The sequence below is a fragment of the Balaenoptera physalus genome (assembly GCF_965194825.1).
Source record: "Balaenoptera physalus genome assembly, chromosome: 4".
In the NCBI taxonomy this organism is placed as follows: domain Eukaryota; kingdom Metazoa; phylum Chordata; class Mammalia; order Artiodactyla; family Balaenopteridae; genus Balaenoptera; species Balaenoptera physalus.
Window position 1 is genome coordinate 98,002,516 of NC_138891.1, and position 22,457 is coordinate 98,024,972.

The 22,457-nt window shown below is 35.7% G+C and overlaps 2 protein-coding genes across 15 annotated transcripts in view; one reads left to right on the forward strand and one right to left on the reverse strand.

Moving 5' to 3' along the window:
* The window catches only part of ABI3BP (ABI family member 3 binding protein), a 280,524-nt gene extending 274,120 nt beyond the window's left edge, over positions 1–6,404 (forward strand). Inside the window, exons 69-70 of one of the 4 annotated variants that reach the window (XR_014263070.1) lie at positions 2,177–4,676; positions 4,783–6,404. The gene's annotated coding sequence lies outside the window, so the exon portion shown is untranslated. Of the gene's footprint in view, positions 1–2,176 lie in introns of all 4 variants that reach the window. The other 3 variants (XR_014263072.1, XR_014263069.1, XR_014263071.1) reach the window with 3 other exon arrangements.
* Positions 1–22,457, reverse strand: part of TFG (trafficking from ER to golgi regulator) — a 36,953-nt gene that overhangs the window by 8,306 nt on the left and 6,190 nt on the right. For 4 of the 11 annotated variants that reach the window (XM_082460510.1, XM_082460505.1, XM_082460508.1 and 1 more), the window contains exons 3-6: positions 20,147–20,230; positions 14,153–14,299; positions 6,412–6,579; positions 1,838–2,011 (exon numbers count right to left, since the gene is read on the reverse strand). In XM_082460510.1, coding sequence (XP_082316636.1) covers positions 1,838–2,011; positions 6,412–6,579; positions 14,153–14,299; positions 20,147–20,230 — 573 coding nt within the window. The remainder of the gene's footprint in view (positions 1–1,837; positions 2,012–6,411; positions 6,580–14,152; positions 14,300–20,146; positions 20,231–22,457) is intronic. The other 7 variants (XM_082460514.1, XM_082460513.1, XM_082460512.1 and 4 more) reach the window with 4 other exon arrangements.

Sequence of the window (22,457 nt, forward strand, 5' to 3'; positions counted from 1 at the left end):
AATAACTTTTTAATAATGATTACATGTTGATACACTGGATATACTGGATTAAATTAAATGTATAATGGAAATTAATTTTACCATTAAAAAACTTTAATGTGGCTAATAGAAAATTTTAAATTACATGTAGCTTCCATGGTATTTCTTTTAGACAGCACTGATCTAGAGATTCACCTCCACAATGCTAATCTATTGACTGATGTCACATTAATAACTGTACACATTTTTCATTACAATGTACATTACAATGTTTTAATGTACACTAAAAAGTAACGGCTTTAGGAAGGAATACAATTAATGCCACCCTAAAGAAATTCAATTCACACCAAATGGTGTCAACCTGATGCCTCTAGAAAAGGGAACTTGGTTGCTGGGAGTCAGAAGTGGGAAACAGCATTTTCTAATTTCCACTGTATATCCTTTTTTATTATTAAAGTTTTACCTATTTGAAAATAAATTTTCCATTAAAACAAACCCCTGATAGAATAATTTGAGATATTGTCAGCAGAGCCTTAAATCCCATTCCTTTATAAGTGAACAGCAAACATTATTTGGTACAATTACCCTTCCAACTGTCATCCAACAACAGTATACACGGCTTAAAATGGGATTTTTTTTTTTTTTAAAGAGATGTTAGTTCATCTGATATAGCCATTAAACTCCCATCATAGCCAAACTCTGCTTCTTCCTCCCTGTTTCAGACACATCTGCCTCAATTCTAGCTTATTCCAGTTCTGGCAGTTGCATCTTGGTACAAAGGAAAGACTATGACTAAAGTTGGTTGAGAAGAGGCTTTAGCAGTAAGAAATTCCTCCCAAACCACTCATTTATCAGCAAAATGCCACCTGCTACTCTCTATCACTATCATTCATCCAATGGGACAAACCTAAAAAGTACCACCACAGAATAATTAGAAATCCATTACAAAAGTGCTCGGTTCATTTTAGACTGTTTTGGAGGGTCTATTTGTTTGTTTTAATGTGATTAATAAACTCAGTCACTTGCTTCTCGTGCTGAAAATACATCCTGTCACACCACCTGGCCCCTTTACGCAAATAGAGCACCACCTGGTGATTGTTTTAAAGTAAAACATAGGGCTTTAAAGGGCCTAACAAGCATGGGCAATTCAAAGAAATAACATTTTAACATCTAGAAGGAACCCTAGATGAGTAACCCCGAGGCCACGTTCTGCAGTGCTCCAAGGGTTTCAATGAGGCACCTCAGTGTCTGCTGTCCTGAGCTTGCGGCCCCTCAATCCCCTTCAACAATGGCAGTGATCCCTTACTTGTTTTAAATACTGAGCTTTTAAGTTCTATTTCATTCAGGACTAAAGACCCTCTTTTAAAACCACTGATTTAGTCCAATTTTCACAATTTACGGTGGGAGAATATAAAAACCCAGAGAGATTAAACTGCTCATCCGAGAACACATCATTTAGAGAAGAAAAGTTTGATTTAAAATACATTGCTTTTTCCACGAAAAACATATTGCTAACTGCACAAAAATATAAACGGCTATTTATCTCTCAAAAAAACTACTTAACTAATGTTATGCTTTACCTCTGTTTTTTAAATTACAAAAATAATACACAGTTGCAAGAGGGGAAGGGAGAAGGGAATAAAATAGCACCTAAATATTATGCTTTAAACATTTTTAGGTTTTTTTCCTTTTCAATAATCAGAAGCATACCTGACATCGTTCTATTTGGTTTTTTTAACCCAAAAGTATACTATGTCAGTACATCAAAAATTTTTACAACCGTGTTCATAGCGCGAATGCACATGTAAGCTTTTCACCGTTACCAACAATGCCGTAATAAACGTTTCTGCACATGTACCTTTCCGCACGTGTGCTCTAAGCTCTATTTTACCTTCACTCTGACCTGCTTGGGTCTGAGCTCCTGTATATGGTGGCTGCTGTGGCTGAACTCCTGGCGGGTGAGCTGCAGAGGAGGAGGAAGCAATGCTGTCGGGAGTTCCTGAACGGTCCTCGGCAGGAGCACTGGGTGGCCCTGGGTGGTCATGAAAAGTCAGCTCAGTTTCTAATACAACACCTGTCCCCAACAAGCTCAATAATAAGTTTGGTTAAGAGACTAAAAATAAAAGCACTATAGAATAAGCACAACCCAAATGCAGCCTTATATACTGATGTATATACTTTTTTCCTTTGCTCCAAGCTCTCAAGAATCCAAAGCTACAACTGGAAATCCTTCCCTATAAAGTGTGGAGTGCTACATTCCTGAGTCCTAAACTCCCCCTGCAAAAACCAAAACTCACCTCTGCGATACCAATATCCACCACTTTATGTAATCTATTTTTGGATCAACCAAAAGTATCATTCTTTTTTTTTAAAAATAAATTTATTTATTTATTTATCTATTTATTTTTGGCTGGGTCAGGTCTTTGTTGCTGCGTGCCGGCTTTCTCTAGTGGCGGCGAGAGGGGGCTACTCTTCATTGCGGTGCGCAGGCTTCTCATTGCGGTGGCTTCTCTTGTTGCAGAGTATGGGCTCTAGGTGTGTGGGCTTCAGTAGCTGTGGCGAGCGGGCTTCAGTAGTTGTGGCTCACAGGCTCTAGAGTGCAGGCTCAGTAGTGGTGGTGCGCGGAGTTAGTTGCTCCGCGGCATGTGGGATCTTCCTGGACCAGGGCTCGAACCCGTGTCCCCTGCATTGGCAGGTGAATTCTTAACCACTGTGCCACCAGGGAAGCCCTCATTTCATTCTTCAATGGGCCTCCACTGCCCATAAATCAAGTTCAAGCCTCTAGCTTGGTATTCAAGGGTCCAAACATTTCTCACAATTCCTCTTCTCACATGCCCCCTTCAGTTAAACTAACCTATTCCCTATTCCCCCAATAGATCTAATACTTTTTCTGCCTCCATTTCATTAATCACTGTTCCCTTCACTGTCCCAATTTTACATATCTAAATAAACATTCCTTAAAACTCAGTTATAACTCCACACTTCTAGTAAGGCTTCTTCACCCATAAGTACTTTTCTCCACTTGCGAACTTCTATGGAGTATACTTTTATTAAGACCCTTACCAACTTCTACTTTGTATTTCTGAAGAGGCCTCATCTTCCCTCTTAGACTTGGAGCTCTTTTGGCCAGGTCCCTTTCTGATTCCTTCCATCTGCCTCACAAGGCCTAGCTCTCTTACACATGGAACCACTCAAAATTCTTCTAAAATAATGAACAAAGGAGTAAATGGAGAGAATTTGCTACAGCTCCAATACTGTAACAGGCAAAAAAGACATTCTGAAGATAACTGTAGATTATAGATATGTTTACTTCTTTAAGTTCTTGTTGTTTGGGCAATATAGAAGAATGGTTAAAAGCACAATTTCTGGAGCCAGACTGCCTAGGTTCAAATCCTAATGCTGCCACTTAGTAGCTGTGTAACTTTGGGCATGTTACTTGATCTCTTTCTGTGCCTCAGTTTCCTCATCTGTACAAAAGAAATACGAATTCCTACTTCATAAGGTTACTGTAAGGATTGAGTTAATAAGAGCTTACAGCAAATACTTATAAAAGTGGTTATGGGGGAGGGACAAGAAGTGTAGGGGATTAAGAGGTACAAACTATCAATACTATATATAAAATAAGTAAACTACAAGGATATATATTATACAACACAGAGAATACAGCCAATATTTTATAATAACTATAAATGGAGTATAACCTTTAAAAATTGTGAATCACTATGTTGTACACCTGAAACTTTATGTAATATTGTACCATCAACTATACCTCAACAAAAAGTATTAAAAAAAGAAATATATTAAAACATTATTTAAACATATTAATATATTTAATATAAAATATATTAAAAATGAAGATTAAAAAATGATTATACAGCAAGAGCTTACAAAAGTGAATACCACTTAGAAAGCTCCCCATAAGTACTCGCTATTACTAGCAGACTAATTTCCCTGAGGGCCAAACCTCTATCCTTTGCACTGGTATATCCCAGAACTTAGCACTGTATTAGAGGCACATAGTTGGAAGCTGATAGTCCAGATATTGATGAGAACCTAAACTAGGATAATGGTAGTGGTAATGCAAGAGAAACTGATGACTGCCAGAGTAAAACAGACAGTCGCTCCTGCGTACCACCATTTCACTGATATTTATCAACATGTAGACAAATAAATACATACACACGTCCCTCCTAAGAAGCATAACACACATAACACAAAGACACTATGTTATTATCCTAAAAAAATATTACTTCGACTCCTCTTTTCTTCCTTGTACATAAGCTATTAGTTAATGTTGCTCTTCCTAACATAATAGTTCATCCCTCCATGTACACATTCACTGCTGTAGCCAAGTTTTTCACATCATAACCTGAGTAACTTTACAAAGTATCCTGGCATTTTCTATGTGTACAGTTTTTCCTACTTCAATTCAACATACAAAGCTACCAGAAAAATGGTCTTCAAATATAATATGAATCACAGTAATCATATTAGTCTGGTCTATACTATATTCTAATCAAAAATTTTAAGCCTGACTTCATATATAACTATTTACTCCCTCTATCTGGCATATCTTGAAGTCTTAAATATTAAGAAGCTGTAATATTAACTCATATTTCAGTTGCTCTAAAAATGTGTTTTTCAGATGGACCACTTATGTGATGTCTTCCTTTGCCAAGAACATACATCATATACAAGTATTTGCCTCTCTTTTTCAGAATGTCACACAATTCTCTTTAATAAATAATCCCATAAAAGTCTCAAAGGATTTTTTGTACTAATTTTCTTTTTCTATCTTTCCAGTTACTGATAATGGCAAAGTAAACTGATCAGGTAAAACCTCCCACAAATAACTTAAAAACCTGGACAAAATAGAAGAAAACAACTATTTGAAATGACTGGAGGTCAGCCAAATGTCAGCAGACACCAAGAAAGAGTTTACCCCCAACGGAATTAAAACAGGTGAGAATTGCAAACCCCAACCTCTGCAGCTCCAACCACAGAAAACCAGTGTTAACTTCATGGTTGGTCAAGCAGCCAGAAATTTGAGGGGAAAAGCCCTTGAGTAAGAGAGTCACTGAAGGAATGAGACCTAAAATATGAGTATAAGCTCAGTCCCAAACCCCCAGCTGACCATGGGGGTAGGAGGGGAGAGGGTGACACCAAGAGGGCACAGAAGAGAAAGCAGCACACCTAGAGCTGAAAGGACTTAGCAGAGCTGTCAGCTGCTATAATCCAGGAGGAAGAAGAAGGAGTAATTTGAGTAAATACTAGAGCAGCAGTAACAAAAAATCCTCACAAGAACCTAAAAGAATCCCAAGTCTTTGCTGAAATAGCTCAGCTGGGAGAGCATTAGACTGAAGAATACCAAGTTATTAGAACATATTAACCACAATGTCCAGTTTTCAATCAAAAACTGTCAGATGTGCAAAAAAACAGGAATATGTGACCCATACTCAGTTTCCCCTGAGGGAAAGAGCAGAAGAAACTGACTCCAAACAGGCCCAGATGCTGGATGTAGCGAACATTTCAAAGCAGCTTTATAAATAATTTTAAAGAATTAAATAAAAATACCTTCAATAAATTAAAGGGAAATACAATCTTAATGAATGAAAAGGTAAGGAATCTTAACAGAAAAAACTAACACTATAAAAAGAACCAAACGGAAATTCTAGAGCTGAAAGCACAATAACTGAGAGGTAAAATTCACTAGAAAGGTTTAACAGCAGATTGGAAATGGTAGAAAAAAATCAGTGAACATGAAGAGTGATCAACAGGAATCATCCAATCCGAAGAACAGAGAGAAAAAAGAGTGAAGAAAAATGAACCTCAGACAGCCATGGGACAATCAAGCTCTCCAGTGTACGTGTAACTGGAATCCCAAAAGAGAGAAAGCAGAAAAAATGTTGACGAAATGATGCCCAAAATATAAAAAGAAAGCACAGTATAGATGCTGTTTTAAGGTTAAAAACATTCAAATAAATGCAGTTTCTACACTAAATTAAACCAGAAATCTTCATTTAAATTGCCTTAATTTAAGATCAAAAGAAAGAATAAGATATCAAATATAATTTAAATCCAGCAACACATCTAAAATAAGATTATAAATGATTCAGATTTTTAAAAAAATAAACCTTCTGAATTCTACTTCTGATAAAATTTACCTGAACCAACAGAGGTTATTCTTTAAAGAGGACTGTTCTATTGCCTGGGAGAGGGCATGAGAAAGCTTTCCAAGGTGCTGGAAATCATCTACATCTTGATCTTGTTGGTATTTTACATAGGGTATATACATATGTAAACATTTATTGAACTGAACTCTTAAGATCTGAGCACTTCACCATATCCAAGTTATCTTCCATTAAAGAAGGAAAGAAGGAAAGGGAAGGAAGGAGAGGGGGAATAAAGGATGGGAGGAAGGCACTAACTTACCTGAAACCTGATCATCTGTTAAGCCAAATGCTGACATGACATTTTTATTGATTTCATCTTGGTTTTTTAAAGGATCAAAAGCTGACATACTTGCTGCCATAACCTGAGTAGACTGTTTCCCAGAAGAATCAGAAGCAGCAGGCTTTTCTTCCCTACTATCCACAGTATCTATAAAAGAAATAAGCAAAAACTTGTTTCTCTTTTATCTATACTCAGTAAGGCCTAAAAAATATATGACAGCAAAATATATAAGTGCACATACTCTGGAATGTTGAGGGTAACTCTGAAAATAGGATTATAGATAATTTTACTTTCTTCTTTTTACTTGTTTATATTTTTGTTTGTAAAATCAGGAAAAAAGGTCAAAAAGAAATGCAAAATAGATAAAATTTTTTGAAAAAGCTATTATGTATGTCCTTCCCTAAGAATTATCAGATGAGAAAAAAAAATACAAGCACCTTTACAGACAGAAACATTTCTACCCTTCTTTTTGAAGACCTATGACCTATATCCTAGTATCAGACTTATACTGTGCACTAATGCTTTATTTTCTAAAAGGATAAAAAAGCTTAACTAAAGTTATGATATCAACTTTTATGTTTTATTTTTACTTGTCTTCTGGTTCATTACTAAAGTACATGGAAACCTCAAGCCAATACATACTTTTAATTTACTATGTCTTCCTTTAAAATACTTATTACTTATTACAGATAAAAAGATACGTGTCTGAGATTTGCTCAAAATAACATGGGAGGGGTAGAAATGTGTGCGAGTATAGATGACATGATACTATGAATTGACAACTGTTGAAGCTGTGTGGGTTCATGAAATTCATTATAGTATTATGCCTCCATTTGTATATGTTTCAATTTTTCCATAATAAAATATTTTGAAAAATAGAATTTTAAACATTATGAGCAGGAAAAGTTTTAAACCATGTTTTTCTTCTAAGGATACTAAGGTACTAAACAGGCATTTACACTACCTTGTGAAAGAAAAGGGGTTCAAGAATAACCTACATTTTATAAATAGAAACTTAAGGCGAACATATAAAAAAAACTGAAAACGAAACAAACAAGTTAAAAGAATACTGCTAACCACTTACTCAAATAACAGACAATTATCAATTCCTTTCTGTTACCAACCAAGTAAATGAACATCAGTTATTAGATCATCTCTGTGGTCAAGACCAAATTTATCTTGTGAAAAAATGTACAGACTAAGTGGAATATAAGCACACATGGGCTTACAGCTCTCATTTATTCCTATCATCCCTCTAGTTACATTAATATTTCCTAAATTTCTGGAAGAAAGCTTCTGTAACTACTCCTTTAAAATAAGTCTGCCAGTCATCCATCTTCCTCACCAATTTCCCTCCTCTAATTCCAAGGCCACATCCCAAGAGCACATCACACCAATCTTATGATTATTTCCCCTCACACTGCTACCTTCCACTACCTATGCATACTTCCACTTAGGGCAAACTACATTCACCAGAAAACACAATATATGTCCACTAGTCCACTACTTGCTCCAGTAGCTACTGCAGAGCTACTGCTACAGGTCAATCCAGTATTTAAGGTGGCCTACACATCATCTGCCTCATAGACGAAACCAAATGTCCAAGCAAGAGTCCAAGGAGTCCATTACAGAGGTAGAGTGCTGAAAAACATAGGCAGCTATATGTTTCTGGGTGAGGGCAAGGCACAGCATTCTAAAGAGCACTGACAGCTGAGTTGTAGTTTTGTTTGGTGAACCAAACTTTCAGTTTCTGATGTATCTTTTTGGCCTATTTCATGTTTTTTTTTTTTTTCTTGAGATTATTAAATCAGAATATGTTCTAAGAGCTTAGAAGCTTAGGAAATTTCATAAAATAGGTAAGCAATCTAAGTACAGGAGAGGAAAAAAAAATAAGTTACAACCATCTATAAAAATAAAGCATAGAATGTATTTTATAGGACATTCCATCCAAAAACAGCAGATTACACTTTCGTCGCAAGTGCACACAGAACATCCTCCAGTACAGATCAAACCTTGGGTCACAAATGAAGCCTTGGTAAATTTAAGAAAATTGAAATCATACCAAGCATCTTCTCTGACCACAATGCTGTGAGATTAGAAATAAATTACAGGGAAAAAATCATAAAAAACACAAACACATGGAGGCTAAACAATACGTTACTAAATAACCAAGAGATCACTGAAGAAATCAAAGAGGAAATCAAAAAATACCTAGAGACAAATGACAACGAAAACACGACAATCCAAAACCTATGGGAAGCAGCAAAAGCAGTTCTAAGACGGAAGTTTATAGGAATACAATCCTACCTCAAGAAACAAGAAAAATCTCAAATAAACAATCTAACCTTACACCTAAAGGAACTAGAGAAAGAAGAACAAAACCCAAAGTTCGTAGAAGGAAAGAAAACATAAAGATCAGAGCAGAAATAAATGAAACAGAAAACAATAGCAAAGAACAATAAAACTAAAAGCTGGTTCTTTGAGAAGATAAACAAAATTGATAAACCTTTAGACAGACTCATCAAGAAACAGAGGGAGAGGACTCAAATCAATAAAATTAGAAATGAAAAAGGAGAAGTTACAACAGACACTGCAGAAATACAAAGCATTATAAGAGACTATTGCAAGCTACTCTATGCCAATAAAATGGACAACCTGGAAGAAATGGACAAATTCTTAGAACGCTATAACCTTCCAAGACTAAACCAGGAAGAAATAGAAAATATGAACAGACCAATCACAAGAAATGAAATTGAAACTGTAATTTAAAATCTTCCAAAAATCAAAAGTCCAGGATCAGATGGCTTCACAGGTGAATTCTACCACACATTTAGAGAAGAGCTAACACCCTTCCTTCTCAAACTCTTCCAAAAAATTGCAGAGGAAGGAACACTCCCAAACTCATTCTACAAAGCCACCATCACCCTGCTACCAAAACCAGACAAAGATACTACAAAAAAAGAAAATTACAGGCCAATATCACTGATGAATATAGATGCAAAAATCCCCAACAAAATACTAGCAAACAGAATCCAACCAACACATTAAAAGGATCATACACCATGATGAAATGGGATTTATCCCACGGATGCAAGGATTCTTCAATATACACAAATCAATCAATGTGATACACCATATTAACAAATTGAAGAAGAAAAACCATATGATCATCTCAGTAGATGCAGAAGAAGCTTTTGACAAAATTCAACACCCATTTATGATAAAAACTCTCCAGAGAGTGGGCACAGAGGGAACCTACCTCAACATAATAAAGGCCATATACGACAAACCCACAGCCAACATCATTCTCAATGGTGGAAAACTGAAAGCATTTCCCTCTAAGATCAGGAACAAGACAAGGATGTCCACTCTCGCCACTATTATTCAACATAGCTTTGGAAGTCCTAGCCACAGCAATCAGAGAAGAAAAAGAAATAAAAGAAATACAAATTGGAAAAGAAGAAGTAAAACTGTCACTGTTGCAGATGACATGATACTATACACAAATAATCCTAAAGATGTCATCAGAAAACTACTAGAGCTAATCAATGAATTTGGTAAAATTGCGGGATACAAAATTAATGCACAAAAATCTCTTGCATTCCTGTACACTAACACCAAAAGGTCAGAAAAAGAAATTAAGGAAACAATCCCATTCACCATTGCAACAAAAAGAATAAAGTACCAAGGAATAAACCTATGTAAGGAGGTAAAAGACCTGTCCTCAGAAAACTGTAAGACATGGATGAAAGAAATCAAAGGGGACACAAACAGATGGAGAGGTACACCATGTTCCTGGATTGGAAGAATCAATATTGTGAAAATGACTATACTACCCAAAGCAATCTACAGTTTCAATGCAATCTCTATCAAATTACCAATGGCATTTTTTACAGAACTAGAACAAAAAATTTCACAATTTGTATGGAGACACAAAAGACTCAAAACAGCCAGAGCAATCTTGAGGGAAAAAAATGGAGGCGGAGGAATCAGACTCCCTAACTTCAGACTATATTACAAAGCTACAGTAATCAAGACAATATGGTACTGGCACAAAAACAGAAATATAGATCAATGGAACAGGATAGAAAGCCCAAAGATAAACCCACACACCTATGGTCAACTTATCTATGACAAAGGAGGCAAGGATACACAACAGAGAAAAGACAGTCTCTTCAATAAGTGGTGCTGGGACAGACCTACTAGAGAATGGACTTGAGGATATGGGGAGGGGGAAGGGTAAGCTGTGACAAAGTGAGAGGGTGGCATGGACATATATACACTACCAAACGTAAAATAGATAGCTAGTGGGAAACAGCCGCATAGCACAGGGAGATCAGCTCGGTGCTTTGTGATCACCTAGAGGGGTGGGATAGGGAGGGTGGGAGGGAGGGAGACACAAGAGGGAAGAGATATGGGAACATATGTATATGTATAACTGATTCACTTTCACTTTCTTATAAAGCAGAAATTAACACACCATTGTAAAGCAATTATACTCCAATAAAGATGTTAAAAAAAAAAAAAGTGGTGCTGGGAAAACTGGATGGCTACATGTAAAAGAATGAAATTAGAACATTCCTTAATACCATATACAAAAATAAACTTAAAACGGATTGAAGACCTAAATGTAAGACCGGACACTATAAAACTCTTAGAGGAAAACATAGGAAGAACACTCTTTGACATAAATCACAGCAAGATGTTTTTTGACCCACCTCCTAGAGTAATGGAAATAAAAACAAAAATAAACAAATGGGACCCAATGAGACTTAAAAGCTTTTGCACAGCAAAGGAAACTACAAACAAGCAAAAAGACAACCCTCAGAATGGGAGAAAATATTTGCACATGAATCAATGGACAAAGGATTAATCTCCAAAATATATAAACAGCTCATGCAGCTCAATATTAAAAAAACAAACAACCCAATCCAAAAATGGGCAGAAGACCTAAATAGACATTTCTCCAAAGAAGACACACAGATGGCCAAGAGGTGCATGAAAGGCTGCTCAACATCACTAATTATTACAGAACTGCGAATCAAAACTACAATGAGGAGGCTTCCCTGGTGGCACAGTTGTTGAGAATCTGCCTGCCAATGCAGGGGACATGGGTTCGAGCCCTGGTCTGGGAAGATCCCACATGCCGCGGAGCAACTAGGCCCGTGAGCCACAACTACTGAGCCTGCGCGTCTGGAGCTTGTGCTCCGCAACAAGAGAGGCCGCGACAGTGAGAGGCCCACACACCGCGATGAAGAGTGGCCCCCGCTTGCCGCAACTAGAGAAAGCCCTAGCACAGAAACGAAGACCCAACACAGCCAAAAATAAATAAATAAATTTAAAAAAAAAAAAAAAACTACAATGAGGTATCACCTCACACCAGTCAGAATGGCCATCATCAGAAAATCTACAAACAACAAATGCTAGAGAGGGTGTGGAATAAAGGGAACGCTCTTGCAGTGTTGGTGGGAATGTAAATTGATACAGCTACTATGGAGAACAGTATGGAGGTTCCTTGAAAAAACTAAAAATAGAATTACCATATGACCCAGCAATTCCACTACTGGGCATATACCCAGAGAAAACCATAATTCAAAAAGACACATGCACCCCAATGTTCACTGCAGCACTATTTATAATAGCCAGGTCATGGAAGCAACCTAAATGCCCATCGACGGATGAATGGATAAAGAAGATGTGGTACATATACACAATGGAATATTACTCAGCCATAAAAAGGAATGAAATTGGGTCATTTGTAGTGACGTGGATGGACCTAGAGACTGTCATACAGAGTGAAGTAAGTCAGAAAGAGAAAAACAAATACCGTATATTAACGCATATATGTGGAATCTAGAAAAATGGTATACATGATCTTATTTGCAAAGCAGAAATAGAAGCACAGACATAGAGAACAAATGTATGTATACCGGGGAGAAAGAGGTGGTGTGGGAGGAACCGGGAGAATGGGATTGACATATATACACTAATATGTATAAAACAGATAACTAGCAAGAACCTGCTGTATGAAAATTAATTAATTTAATTAAAGAAAAAAAGCACAGAATGTATTATTCAGTTCATTAAGTAACTCGGATAGGACACAATGACTAGAAGGATGGCCACATAAAGAAACAATACATGACATAATTTCCAAGATGCAGAGAAGAAACCAATTTTTAACATCTTTTCCATTAACATAGGTGCGATGTTAACAATAAAACATATGAACACCTGGAAATAAACTGATAAAGAAAAGCAGTATGTGGAGAGAAATAAGTGAATAGAAAGGTTGTTTCACCAAAACCAAAAAGCTTACAAATCTATTCCTTAGAGCAGAATATAGACTACTGTAGGTTTCTGCACAGTACTGGCTCTACTTGTTGAATTCTGATCTAAGTTTCATAATATTCTACAGATGCTTTAACTCCTTCAAGTTATATGCAAATGTAGTTGTATCAGCATCTATGATTTCTTCTGGGAAAATGGTCAAAAGTTTTCTTCAGATCCTTGACCTAAAATTGGAGATTTTTGTTTGGAGAGATAGGATTCAGAAAGAAAAGGCCATTTGCTTTGACCTGAAATATAAAAGGTTTCACCATAAGGAGGCCAGAAGGATCTCACTGTAGTATTTCAGCACATCTCTTTAATATGTTCTGAAATCTGGAAGTGAAACTAGAAATTACTAATCAATCACCAAATATTTATCAAGCCATCTACCACGAACACAACTCCACATGGCTGGAGGAAGAGGGACATGACGGATAATGCATCTTTAACTAAATCAAACAAAACTCCAAAATTTAAATGGGGCCAAAAAGAGAGTATCTCAGAATCTAAAGGTTGCAAGGGATTATACAATGCCACTTTTCCACAAAACTATCTTCTATTAAGCCCCTTACAGCCAGTCATCCAGAGTCTATAAAATACTACTATTTCACAATATGGACAGTTTTAAGCATGTGAAACTTATATGCAAACACAAAAATTATTTTTTAAAAAGTGTTTATTTTTAAAGTGCAACATCTAATATTAAAAGTTGAGGAAAGCAAGTCTTTTAAAATCTACTTTCAAGACATACTTAAATTTCAGTCTATATTTTATAATATATTTGGTCCCCAAACTATATTCAGTTCCAAATTTGTCAATAAACCTTGCTTTATCTTAATGTAAATAGTACATGTCATATGTAAAATGGAAAAAAATACATTTTTCTTTGCATATTATGAACACTGTGCTTCAGATAAACTATACACCATTTGAGTGTACTAATCTTACTTTTTTACTTGAAACTATTAATACTTCATATATCACATAAAATTCATGAAATGATTTCCATTACTATGGTTCATTAGTTAACTATTACATTGAAAAGGGTTCAAGAGTCAAAGGGGTTTGAAAACCAACCTATGTCATAAACCCAGGAGTCTAAGATTAGCTGTAAAACAATCACCCAGAGAGCACTTTAACAATGGGATCCCCGGGCCCTGCCCTCCAAGAGGTCTGGGATGAGATCCAGGAATTGGTATAATAAAATCTCCCAGTAATCTTAATGAACGGCCAGGTTTGGGAACACAGATATGAATATTAGCACAGATGCAGGAATAAGAAAGGGTGACAATGCAGGTGCCATCCTACTCCTGCTGAAGAAGAGTTAGAAAAAAAATCTGCAAAAAGACATAAAAAGGATAAATCAGAATAAAATGACTTCATGGTATACCATTTTCAGGAATGTTGGTGGATGGTCCCGGTTCTCCAGGTGGCTCCAAGCTATCCAATAAGCGATTCACTTTATTTCGAAGTTCTATCAGTTCTCGACGAAGATATTTCACCTGACTTGATTCAAGGGGTCTTGGTTGGCCATTAACTGGAATAAAAGCATTAATTTTCTTAAAATTAGGAAATAGTCTTCAACAAGGATATCAGTAGAATAATATGCAATAAGGAAAAACCAAAATAACTTCTTTAAAAAGTTAAACAAAATCAAACAAGATACCTATTGACATCATTCAAATAACTTTTTAAGGAAAGGATTCTTCATTGCTAGTTACTAATTTTTGGAAAAAATAAATATTCATCAGTCTTTGCTGATGCCAGATCTATGGCTTACGACCCATAATGGTAAAACAAAACAAAACAAGTTAATTAAAAGAATTCAACTACAGTGAAATAAATTAAAAATACACAAAGCTTTAATATATTTTTAATAGAAATTATGTACCTTCAAAAGCTCATTTTATTTCACACAATTCTTGTATAGCCTTAAAATATTCAATAAACACCTTATTAAAGGTACAACATGACTATAGGTTTGTTATCATTCTTGCCTACTTCTGACCTAAAAAAAAGAAAACTTAGCTACCTAAAATAACTGACCTAAAAAGTAACCTATTAAAAAAAAATGCAGAATTCATAAATTCCCATCACCGCTGTCCTTCAAAATAGTTACTTCAAAAGCAGCACATTAGCCACAAAAAGTCAGATTATTCAATAATCATTGTTTTTTTTAAACAAAGGCAATATTACCTCATTTAATTACCCATTTTGTGCAAATGACTTTCAGCTGACTAAAAAATAAAGAATCCTTCATCCAGCAACAAAGACTGTCACCACTGAGATTGTTAATTTAAAAGTTTTTAATTTATTAATTCACAAGGCTCTGAATGCAAACCTCAAGATAGTTGAAAAATTAAACTAAACTCAAATGTTTTTTATGCATTGTCAGTATACATATATACAAATTCCTAAGGCACCAAATTAGAAATCTATTTGAAAATAAAGGTTCAGTGAGATTCTTTGTAAAATATGTTGCAAACATCAAACCACCAACATAAGCTTTTAAAAGACAATCCAACAGTATTTTACATACTCCCTATATAGTTATGAGGAAGTTCAAATATAATCTACCTGTATCAATGACTGGCTTTTACTGGGTATTACTGTTTTTCTCTTCTAATAGCTGAAAAGGAGAAAAGCAGCTCCTGACAGCTAAGAACTGGCCCAGTACTGTAGGACAGGCTTGAGTGTTGCTAGAAGCTGGCGTGGCACTGACAGGTAGGTTGTGGTGTTCTCTTGTTGAACATAAACAATTTCAGAAAACGCTGACAGTACATCAAATATATCTCAATAAAATTTTTAAAAATTTAAAAAACAGACAAAGAACACGAAGAATCAGAAAAGATCACTGTGGGACTGTGATAGCTCAAGACAAAAAAGAGAGCCAGTCCATTATCATGTGAGAACTAGACACAAACAAGATCGTTGACCAAACCACAAAAATGACCAAACATCCCTGGCTAACTATGCGTGACTGTCGCAGTTTTACCAATCACAGCTTTAGCCTCAATTCACTACCCCCACCAAAGCCCCACTCCTTGAACCTTATCCAAAATCATCTAACACAAGCCCAAGCCCTATGAAAATTCCTTCCTAACACGTTTTTACTGACACCCTATTGTTCTCCATGGTGTTCATTCTCCCTCATTGCAATGTATTTGAAATTAAGCCCCGTTTCATTCCTAAAACCGCTTACTTGTGCCTTCTTTTTTCTTACGTAATCTCAATAGAGGTTTGCTAGTTGTATATTTTCAAAATTGCTGATCCTATCAATTCCCCAACTTCTAGTTCATTTCTGCTCTTTATTATTTTCTTCCTTCTAAGTTATCTAGACTTATTTTGTCCTTTTCCTTTTTAGCTTTAGCATGCTCTAAAAACTATGTCATATAAAAGTCATCACTAATTATTTCTAATTCGTATTATGATTTCTTCTTTGATATGTTACTTAAAAGCATATTTTTATCTTCAAAAGTATGGGAGTTTGGGTTCTTTTTTGTCAAATAGTTCCTAATGAGACCAGAGAATATGATCTCTAGGATATTCCTTCCCTGATATTTATTGAGACTCATTAGAAAACCTAGTACATGATCAGCTTTTATAAATATCCATACGCACTAAAGAAAAACTGAATCCTGTCCTGATTGCTAGATGTATAAGATCAAACCTGTATTTGTTCTGTTTAAATTTTGAGGCTGCTTAACCTATCAGTTTCAAAGAGAAGCATATTAAAAGCTCTCTTATGAATTTTTCCTTCTTCTGTCTATTTTTTTTTTTCTGTCTATTTTTCCTTGAGGAAAAATCTAAGGCTATGATGTGTAAGTGTTCAGAATTATTATATCTTCCCGGAGAATTATTCTTTATCATGATGAAGTGACTATTACTAATAAAGTTTTCACTTAAGAGTCTACTCTGTTATACTACAAACTAGCCTTGCGTTTGTCTAGTATACAAACTTTTCTAGCCCTTTACTTTCCAACTCTGCATAATAATCTTTTGGTATGTCTCTTATAATCAGCATGTAACGAAACTGTTTAACCAATAAAAGCGTCTGTCTTTACTTGTATGTTTAGTCTGTTTATCTGTACTGTGGTTAGTATTTTGTGCTACTTTCTATTTTTCAAGCTTTCTCTGTGCTTCTTTTCCTCCTTCCTCACCATCTAGTTAACCAAGTAAGTACCCTTTGTTTCCTTCTTTTCCCTCTACTATTTCTAGTCTTTCAATAATCCCTCTTACATTTTAGAAAAGCATACTTCAATTTAAAAAACCTAAGTTAATTACTATCCTCCTCCCAAAGAATCCAAGTCTTTAAAGTATTTTAATTCCTATCATCCTCTCCTGTCTTACATATAATTATTGCTCAGTATTTTTGTCCCATCTTGTTTCTATATTCCTAAAACTATTATTTTTTAATAATCAGTGCTCATTTAAATTCACACATTAACCAGTTTATTTGCTCACAATTTCTTGCATCTTTTACCATTCTTCTGGATTCAATTTCCTTCTTGTTGACAAACCATTTTAAAAAATTCTTTTAACAAGCGTCCGTGACGCTTGTTAAATTCTCAGTTGAAAATGTTATTTCCCCTTATTCCTTAAGTTTAGCAGACTACAGAATGCTACTTCTCTACCCATCTTTTTCTGAACAGTGGAAGATGTTATTCTACTGTCTTCCAGTTTCTGTTATTGTTACTGTGAAGAAGTCTACTTACAGTCTAATTGCTTTGTAAGTGATCAGTCTACAGGCTGATTCACTCAGGCTACTTTTAAGATTATCTTTTTGTCTTATATATTCTCCAGCTTCATGACAATACATCCAATGGAGATTTATTTTTACTTACCCTGCTCAGGACTCACTGTGCCTCCTGAAACTGAGGGTTTATATCTTTTATATAATTCTGAAAAATTCTTTAGTCATTATTTCCTCATATATTTCCACTCCCCTATTCTCTCCTTCCTTAAAGTCTTAATGGAGGGGTTTCCCTGGTGGCGCAGTGGTTGAGAATCTGCCTGCTAATGCAGGGGACACGGGTTCGAGCCCTGGTCTGGGAAGATCCCACATGCCGCGGAGCAACTAGGCCCGTGAGGCACAATTACTGAGCCTGCACGTCTGGAGCCTGTGCTCCGCAACAAGAGAGGCGGCAATAGTGAGAGGCCAGCGCACCGCGATGAGGAGTGGCCCCCGCTTGCCACAACTAGAGAAAGCCCTCGCACAGAAGCAAAGACCCAACACAGCCAAAAATAAGTTAATTAATTAATTAAAATTTTTTAAAAAGTCTTAATGGAAATAAGCTGGACTTTCTCAAATTCCCTCTCATTATTCTCCGTCTCTGTGTTTTTGCACTCTATTCTGTCATTTCTTTAGACCACCTTCCAGTTTACTAATTCCCTCTTTGGCTGTGACTAATCTGCTGTTCTAACTCACCACTTAGTATTTAATTTCTATTTTAATTGACTAATATTTTTCATTTCCACAAGTTACCTTAAGTTCTTTTTTATTGTGGGGGGGGGTTTACTGATGTATAGCTGATTTACAATGTTGTGTTAGTTTCAGGTGTACAGCACAGTGATTCAGTTATATATATTCTTTTTCAGATTCCTTTTCCATTATAGGTTATTACAAGATGGTTGAATCTTGTAATACAGTTCCCTGTGCTATACTGTAGGTCCTTGTTGTTTATCTACCTTAAGTTTTTAATCGATTCCTTTTTTCATAGTGCCTAGTTCTTATATTCTTATTTCTTCTTTTATGTCCAATAACTTTTAATATATATTTTATTATCACTTCTACTAACTGAAGTTCTTGGAAATCTAATCCTACTATTAGTTGTATCCATTTTCTTGCTTACATGGATGTTTCACGTGTCTTACAGTTTTGACCTCTAAGTTCATCAACAGGATTTTATCTGTGAGAAGCCTATGTGATCTGAAGTGAGAACATACACCCTCCAGAGAGATTTCTGCCTCTATTTTTTGCAATTTTTCGTGGTAGTATCTGGGCTTGGGAGTTCCCAAAGGACCACTGGTTATGAATCCTCAAGAGAGCCTTTGCAAACCCCTGACATCCCAGGGTATATGAGAGTTTCCCCTGTCAATTCCTTGACTCTACCAACAAAGAGATATTTTTCTTCTACAATATTCTTTTTGAGAGTATAGTCACTGAGGGTCTAGGACCCAAGGCCTATACCACGTAGATACCAAATGACAAATCCTTAGATTATGCACACTAAAACCTTCACCATCACCACCAAAAGCATCCCAAGTCTCAGCTTTTGGTACTTCAGGTGCTGGTTTTTAACTCCAACTATATTTTGGTCCCTGACATTTTCCTCAAGTTCTTGAGCAAGCTCAGGTGTGTAATTCAAAAAGTATATTTGAAATAGTTTATTTAGCACATCCTCAGTGTTTCTGGGATGAAGATTTTCAGTTTACCTAATCTGCTTGATAGGTGGCCAATAGTGGTTAAGTATTTTAGATTCAATATTGTAAAAAGATACCTTTTATTTAAAAAATTTTTTAACAGTTTTTGTTATTAGCATTTTTAAATGATTCATGTTCACCCTTCCTAGATGGAGAGAAAATAAATACAAATTAAATCAATTGGCCATGATCATATTTCATGGAACTGTAATGGTCAGTGCCACATAATTTTTTTTTTTCCAGTAAGTTTATTACAATTTGTTTCCTCTGATAAGTTCTACGACAAACACCCAGTTTGCCTGAGTTTTAAAAGGGTATTTCCTTTGCCCCACTTGAGCCACAAAATTTTTTAAAAATGCTAACCAAAACATCCAGAAAAAAAGTCCACATGTTATTTTTCACATAATCATACTACCACTTTAACTCTGCAATCACTTCTATCTTGTCCCTTAAGCATTCTGCCTTGCAAATCTGTCATGATCTATAAGAAAACAAAATCTAATAGATTAAAATTAGTCTTCTATTTGTTTTTTATCAGAACTATCTCTAATCTTTAAGTACTCCTTGAAAAATAATTTCTAAAAAGTATCAGGCCTATACGTTAAACCCTGAGAATAAGTAAAAACATACTACATTAGAAAAGATAATTATATATTCTTAGAGAACTAAACTTAATAAAGGTAGTTTTAACACTGCAATTATTTTCAATCCTGGAAACACTTATACAAGTGGCACACATTACTATTTAGGGTAACTGAGCAAATGGGTTATTTAAAATATGTCTACTTTCTACTAATCTTCAAAGAAAAAGAATATAGTTAAGCCTTAATAATTTAAAAATTCTGATATAGCTGAAAAGTTACCACTTAATTCTGAGTCTTTAAAACGAAGAAAGCTAAACAGTTTTTCATAAAAATACAATGAATAAAATAGTAAATTTATTAGAAAGTTTACCACTTACCAAATAACGTCAGTTTCAGTATCCTACTACACTGAATTGCAAAGGAAAGGTCAGAACTATCAAAAATTGTTATAAGATCTCCATCTGAAACAAACAAAAAAAAGTTTCAGATTTGCACCAGTAGTAAACTAGGATATATGTTCAATTAAAATGCAAAATGTAGATCACAGAGCATAATTAGCATCTCCCATAAAAACCTTAAACAAATATAAAGGATCTAGGAAAGATGTATTTGTTCAAATGATACTAAATCAATTTCACTTATTACTTTTATGGCAAGATATTTATCAGATCCTCAGAAGAAGAGCCAACAAACACATAGCTAAGATTAATACATTAAGTAATCTTTTACTAGTCACCAGGAGATTACAGTTTAGACTGAAATCTTTTCCATTCTAAAAAATTTAAATGTACTTATCAGAAATTAAAGTAATAAGGATTTACCTGGTGGCACAGTGGTTAAGAATTGCCTGCCAATTCAGGGGACATGGGTTTGAGCCCTGGTCCGGGAATATCCCACATGCTGCGGAGCAGCTAAGCCTGTGCGCCACAACTACTGAGCCTGCACGCCACAACTACTGAGCCCACGTGCCACAACTACTGAAACCCATGCATCTAGAGCCTTTGCTCCGCAACAAGAGAAGTCACCACAATGAGAAGCCTGCGCACAGCAAGGAAGAGTAGCCCGCGCTCGCCCCAACTAGAGAAAGCCCACGCACAGCGACAAAGACCCAACACAGCCAAAAATAAATAAGTTTATTTAAAAAAAAAGAAATTAAAGTAATAATGAATCTCAAGGTTCAAATTTTAATTCTAAGTACAGTAAAACGCCACTGACACAAATGGAGGGGAAGCCACATACAACAGTAACTAAAAAGTTTGTAAAAAAAAAATTTTTGCAGAATTGTCCTAATAAATGGATAGACAGTGGAGTCTTTCAGGTCCCTGACCGTCTCGATGCTGAGATGGAAACTATCAATTCTCCACAGGAAAAATATTCATACACACAAGATTCTGAAATACCCTAGATCCCAAGGATAAAGAATACTATAATTAGCATATCAACTGCCTGTTCAAAAGCTTTCAAAGGGCTAGGAAAAAAACTGCTAGAGAGAGAAAGAACAGAAAAGCAGCCACAGCAAGAAACTGATCAGGGGCCTCTGCAAGGTATCTTCCACACAGCTGGGGGGACGGAGGGTGCCTGGGGAGGCTGAGAGGCTGCTCCAGCGATGCTCTGCTACACCAATTTTAACACTGATTAGGCAGGCTTATTTTGGACAAAGATGGCAATAAAAGCCATAACTGAGGATTTTATCATTGTTTTTTGCTCTTTACAGCCACATCCATTTTTTACAACAAAAACATCTAACGCTCAACTTCAGGGACTCTACTCATAAACATATTTTTAAGAAAATAAAGTATATATGTAAAAGAAGGAAACTTTCTATAACTGCCTTTTTCTTTTCTGATTCCCACAACAGAAACAGTATCTCTGACGGCAGGAACTCTTTACCTAAGTCAGTCTTCTATGCTCGTGCCCAACAGTCTATGGAACACAAATCTGTACAATTCAAAGCACTCAAAAACATGATGAAAAACAAATTCAATGTGATAACTAGATGTGGAAGTTTCAACAATGAGGATACCCAAAGCAACCAATGGACAAATCCTTGTTTACAGGACCTCAAACTAAGAATGGTTTTTATATTTTTAGAGGTTCTAGAAAAAAGAAGATGAGACGGAGGCCTTATGTGACCCACAATGCTAAAGTATTTATTATCTGATCCTTTAAAGAAAAAGCTTGCTGACCCTTCCCTAAACAAAAATAAGAGAGTTAAGAGAAAGCAAGTAAAACAGTAAATTCAGTTTAAGATATGCCAAGTTTCAGGTAAGAGCAAATCATCTGAGGTAAAACCATTCAAAACGAGTTGTAAAGTCAAAAAAAAAAAAAAGAACAAATTGATCAAATTTAGGCACACATTTGGAAGTCAAACAGTGGAAAGTCAATGTATTGTAAGCAGATGAGATTACTAGGGAAGAGAACAGGAAGAAAACTGCTCTCCTTTTTTGTTCCTGAACATGGGTGACCCTCAAAAATTAGTTCTGGGTACCATTAGATGATACATTGCAAAAAAAAAAAGGAGAATAATTACACCCGTAGTGAAATAATCAGCTTAGCTGATCATCAGTGATTTATACTCCCCTTCCTCAGTGTAAAGTGTTGAAAAGTGCCTGTCCAACCAGGGACATTTCCCAACCTACTGACATCGGCACAGTCATGTGACTGGGGTCTGACCAATGTGAAGTGAAC